General features: G+C 37.3%; 1 protein-coding gene across 1 annotated transcript; it reads right to left on the reverse strand.

Moving 5' to 3' along the window:
• Positions 1–2598: 2598 nt before the first annotated feature.
• LOC122028270 lies at positions 2599–4509 on the reverse strand. Its single transcript, XM_042587308.1, has 2 exons — positions 3915–4509; positions 2599–2740 (listed from the first exon to the last, which is right to left on the reverse strand). Exons 1-2 carry the CDS (start codon positions 4455–4457, stop codon positions 2735–2737), a joined length of 549 nt encoding a protein of 182 aa, XP_042443242.1. The 5' UTR covers positions 4458–4509; the 3' UTR covers positions 2599–2734.
• Between the last annotated feature and the right edge of the window lie 265 nt (positions 4510–4774).

Below are 4774 nucleotides of genomic sequence, written 5' to 3' on the forward strand. Positions count from 1 at the left end.
TTAAAATAAATTCATCCCCTTTGACTGTGATTTGAGGTTATGAAAGATGTCTGTTTTTTAAGATACAATGACGAACAACAATCACCACCAAACATTGGTCTGTGGCGGCGAATTAAGTTTGTACCCGAATGCTATCACGGATAGATTGTCGAGTGAAATACATGACAAAGAGGAAGAAATGAGAGGGAACAGTAATGGATGGAGTTTTCTTAAGACATGATAGAGAGGAAGAAATGAGAGGGAACAGTAATGGATGGAGTTTTCTTAAGACATGATAGAGAGGAAGAAACGAGAGGGAACACTAATGGATGGAGTTTTCTTAATACATGACAGAGAGGAAGAAACAAGAGGAAACAATAATGGATAGAGTTTTCTTTCTCTTACGTTTGCTCTCCTGCTCAAGGTCGCAATCTCCTTATATAAGAGTACCACACCTTGACAACATCAAACAATCAAATAAATATCATTTACTGTCTTTACCTGTCTCGCTCGAAACACTGACGTTGGCTATCTTTCACTCGAATAGTTACAGACAATGGAGGAGTCAGCTCAAGTGATCTACTCGAGCTGATCCCAAACTATGGACCACGAGCGTTGATGCAGACATCATCACCTTGGACCGACTTCCTCTTTCTCTCATGTTTTTTTTATCCTGCTGTAAATCTGAGCTTGTCTCCTTCTAAACATCATCAAGCCCTTGGGCTACAGCCCGAGTAAGAGTTAATGTGACTCTACCCTTGGTTACAAATATATCATTAATGTAGACTGTTTCAGATCTGACTATTAATGTGTCTGTTACGCACCTAAGCAGGTAGCAAAAAAAAAAATCGATTGGTAAGATTTGCCCCAATCAGTTCGATATTCAATGTGATCGTGCTCGCACATGAATCACTTTAATTCAATGTCGCCTTAGAATTACATCTCCTACAGACCCACACGTGAGAGAACTTCTCCTAGACATATTCACAACTTGTATTGGTTGTGATTCAATATAAACCAATCATTTAAGCTTACAACCTCCAATATGGAACTAAAGTCCCTTATACATAGGAGACTTCTTTCATCTACCTCCTTTTTCCACACATTTCCAACATGTCATTTAAATAACACCAAATTCTCATCCTTTTGTTTGAATTGGCAATGGGATGCACTACATTTCTGTAAAAGGTCATACGCTGGACATCCTACACAACTGATCCCACAACCATTTGTAAAGAGGTATATCAAAAAACCGGGCATACTATGACATTAACTTAATGAAAGATGTACTCCAAAGATTCCCATCAATAGAATAAGAAGTCTGATGCAATAGAATTGTGACAATTACTTGATTCATTGTTAAATAAAAATGTCATCAATATTATTTGACCACAAAATTAGAGTCAATTAGATAGACAAGCAAGATGCCATAAAAAATCAAATGATTCTTGAAAACTAAAACCAACCTATTTTAGGAGAAAAGTTAGCCCATGATTTCAATGGCATTAGCATTTGATGGATAAGGACATAAGGAAGGTCAACAAATTGACTATCCCTTCTCATGAGACTACTCACCATTTTATTTCTTTTATTTGTATTTTATTTAACTATGATAAAAGGTGATAATGTTTATCTTAAATGGTCTAGTATCGTCGGCCTCCTAACTAGATAGGAACAGATAAATCACGAAAGACTTCATCCAATAATAATAGCACATGCAGGGGGTAAGGTAACTCACAAGACTTCCGTAACTGCCAAAAATTGACCCTAATCTTATCTATGATAATACTATGTATGGCATGAACTATCTGCATCTGTTCGTGAAAATTATTTGTATTTTATTTGAGAGAGAGACCATTCTTGCTCTACAAAAGGCTCCTCTTATTACTTGAAGGATATTGGTATTGAATACACAGAGGAAAAGAAAGGATAGTGAAGGCGACAATAACCACCTCACTAGATTTGGTACTAAAGAGTAGAGACCATTACAGATGTGAAGTTTAACTAAGATCAATCAACTCTGAGATCATTTTAGTTTAATAGATCCGGTAAAATCCGTTATCTTGACGGTCCCTCACGACTATCTCACATTATCCGAAGGGAGTAAATCAGGAAACCAAAGTTAGCTATCATATAAGAGGGTGATTCTTCAATTTTTGCCAGAATCCAACCCTTAATTCTATAAATCTATCATGTGATAACCAACTCGGCTATGCCCTTTCTCATTTTAGTTTAATAGACTCCATGATGAGATGTGAGCATTGCTACTGTTAACACTGTAAGTAACTACTCTGATCTCAATGAAAATATAAAAAAAAAGAATGCAATCACAATTGACATCCATTCAGCCTTCAATACAACAAAAAGCGAAAGAATAACATATAATAGAAGGATAATTGTTGAAACAAACGCATTTAGAACCATTTGACCAGGAGAAAAAAAAAATCTACAGAGTGATCCAAATAATGAATCAGATCTGGCAACTGATTGCAGCCAAATTTAAAAGCAACATTTTTGTGTTCTACATATTTAGGCTGAGGGATCAGTAGTCCCTAAATCCACTGAGGTACTTACTAATAATTTATTCCTACTAGTTGATATTGTCAAGATATATCTAGTAAAAAAGTTCACACTCGCATATCTTTAACATCTACAAAACAATTAGGAAATAATTTGGCAAATTCACATCTTGCTGAGACTGATCTCCATTGCCCCCACACCAATTTGACTACTAAGCAGTTTGTAGAAAAAGTTTCTATCCCTAAAAGAACAAGAAATTTATTTGAGCAACAACACAGCAGTACAACAAAATAGATTAGAATCACTTCAGGCCACATAATCAAAAGACAAAAAGAATAACATATACAATGCTAGAAATCAAATTTTACAATTTTAGCATTTCTACACGTTCTATTTGAAAATTTTGAATCTAGGAATCCTACCTTCTAAGAACAAGAAACACCGCCCATAAAGCTTGTTTTCAATGAGAAAAGCTTGTGAAAACTTTCATGCCCTACATTTATAGAAGATGGTGCCTCAGTCATCTTGGCAAACACATACCATAGCATACACCCAGCTCAAGGAAAAACAAAATTCAACTTTTTATCAATAAAAAATATGACTATTTAATACTCCTTCAGTTGCTAGAATAATTTTCAGAGTGCAATCCACAATTTTCTAAGATAAACTGTTCTACAACTCAATCAGGATATAAAATGCAATTTAAAAAAAAACTTGGCATTTTAATTCTAGTTGAACAATTTTAAAAAATAACATACACATACGAAAACTACAAGATTGGTTCAACATCATTGTTATCTTTTGCAATTTCAATTATCCAACCATCATTCAGCTACAGCGCACGAGATCTCAAGAAGTTTAGGGGATTTATCTTTGTAAGGAATAATATACTTCTTCAGAAATTTTGGGCCTGGCATTGTGAAAAAATTAAGTTGCTTGTCCTTTGAAGTCCACAATCCTTCTGATTTTAATAACTTCATAACCTGAAACCGAGGAATCATCCTCTTCTTCAAACTGTATACTAAAAACCTTGGCCGTTTAGCAATGCCAGATGGGGTGAACCCAATGTCCTTGATCAAAAATTCCATCTTTATACGTAAGATATCTGTGGAAATATTTAAGAAGCCTGGTTGCCGTTCGATTGCATTACAGAACTCCGAGTTCGACCACCCAAAGCTGCTCATGAGCTTGGAGTGAGAGACCACTTTTTCTCTGCTGGTCCTAAACAAAATGTCAAGGATCCAGAGGAAAATTCGAGATCTCCTAGTAAATCCCATTCCTTCCGCTCTATCTACCAAAGCCCGTAATGAGTTTGGGTTTTGTACAATGAAAATTGGATGTTTTTTGAGGACAAGTGATGCCCTTTCGAGAGGAATATCACACTCATCCCGTAAGAAGTTCAGGTTAGGACGTACCACATTTTCACACCTGTTGTTCAAAAACCAACACCGCTTCCTAATATGCTTGAGGAGCAGCTCCCTTGATCCAAAGAGGTTTTCCCATGCATTCAATCTGGGGAGAAGAGTATGCTGGATGTTGAAGGACATGATGGAGGGGTTCTTCACGATGACATGAACGAGGTCGGATTCTGACAACCCCAGGTCGCGAAAAAATTGAAACTTCGGGGTGAAGTTTGATTCCACATTCCCGCAGAGGAGTGCTGGTTTACATGATATCATCTTCCTGAGATTAGCGCCATCAATGCCCTGAGATCTGAAAAAAGCAAGAACAGCGTCGGGATTCTCGGTCGATCGGAGATGCGCGAGGGGCTTGGAGGCTTTCGACGCTTCCTCCATGGAGAATCCGCACGAGTTCACGAGGTACTGGACCATGAAGTGAGGATCGCGAGAAGAGGTGCCACCGCCTGACAGGGGGGAGGAAGTGGAGGTGGCGAAGAAAATGCGGTGGAGTTGGGGCAAGGGAAGAAGTGCATGGCGGCGGATGGTCGAGTGGAGCATTGTCGTCAACGGCAGTAGAAGTTAGTTTGTTAGGGTACGACAGAACATATAAAAACCCTAACTCAAACCATCGTCAAGAAACTTATTATTAGCATTTTTTTTTGTTAATTTCAATATTCACGGTAAAATAAGAATAGATAAAAAATTGAAAACATCAAAATAATCATTTTTTTCTCGGAAATATTCTTTCCCGCCTCCAGAATTACATCATAATTAAAAATTTTAATAGATTTCAATGGTATATAATTGCCGGGGCAGGGATCCTCTGCTCCAGAATTACTGGATCAGTCCTGATCCTTTGCTCATGCATTGACTAG

Source organism: Zingiber officinale, chromosome 10A, assembly GCF_018446385.1.
Source record: "Zingiber officinale cultivar Zhangliang chromosome 10A, Zo_v1.1, whole genome shotgun sequence".
Classification (NCBI taxonomy): Eukaryota; Viridiplantae; Streptophyta; class Magnoliopsida; order Zingiberales; family Zingiberaceae; genus Zingiber; species Zingiber officinale.

Coding starts and splice junctions, on each gene's coding strand:
- LOC122028270 (XM_042587308.1), bottom strand. CDS start 4,457: ATGCTCCACTCGACCATCCGCCGCCATGCACTTCTTCCCTTGCCCCAA.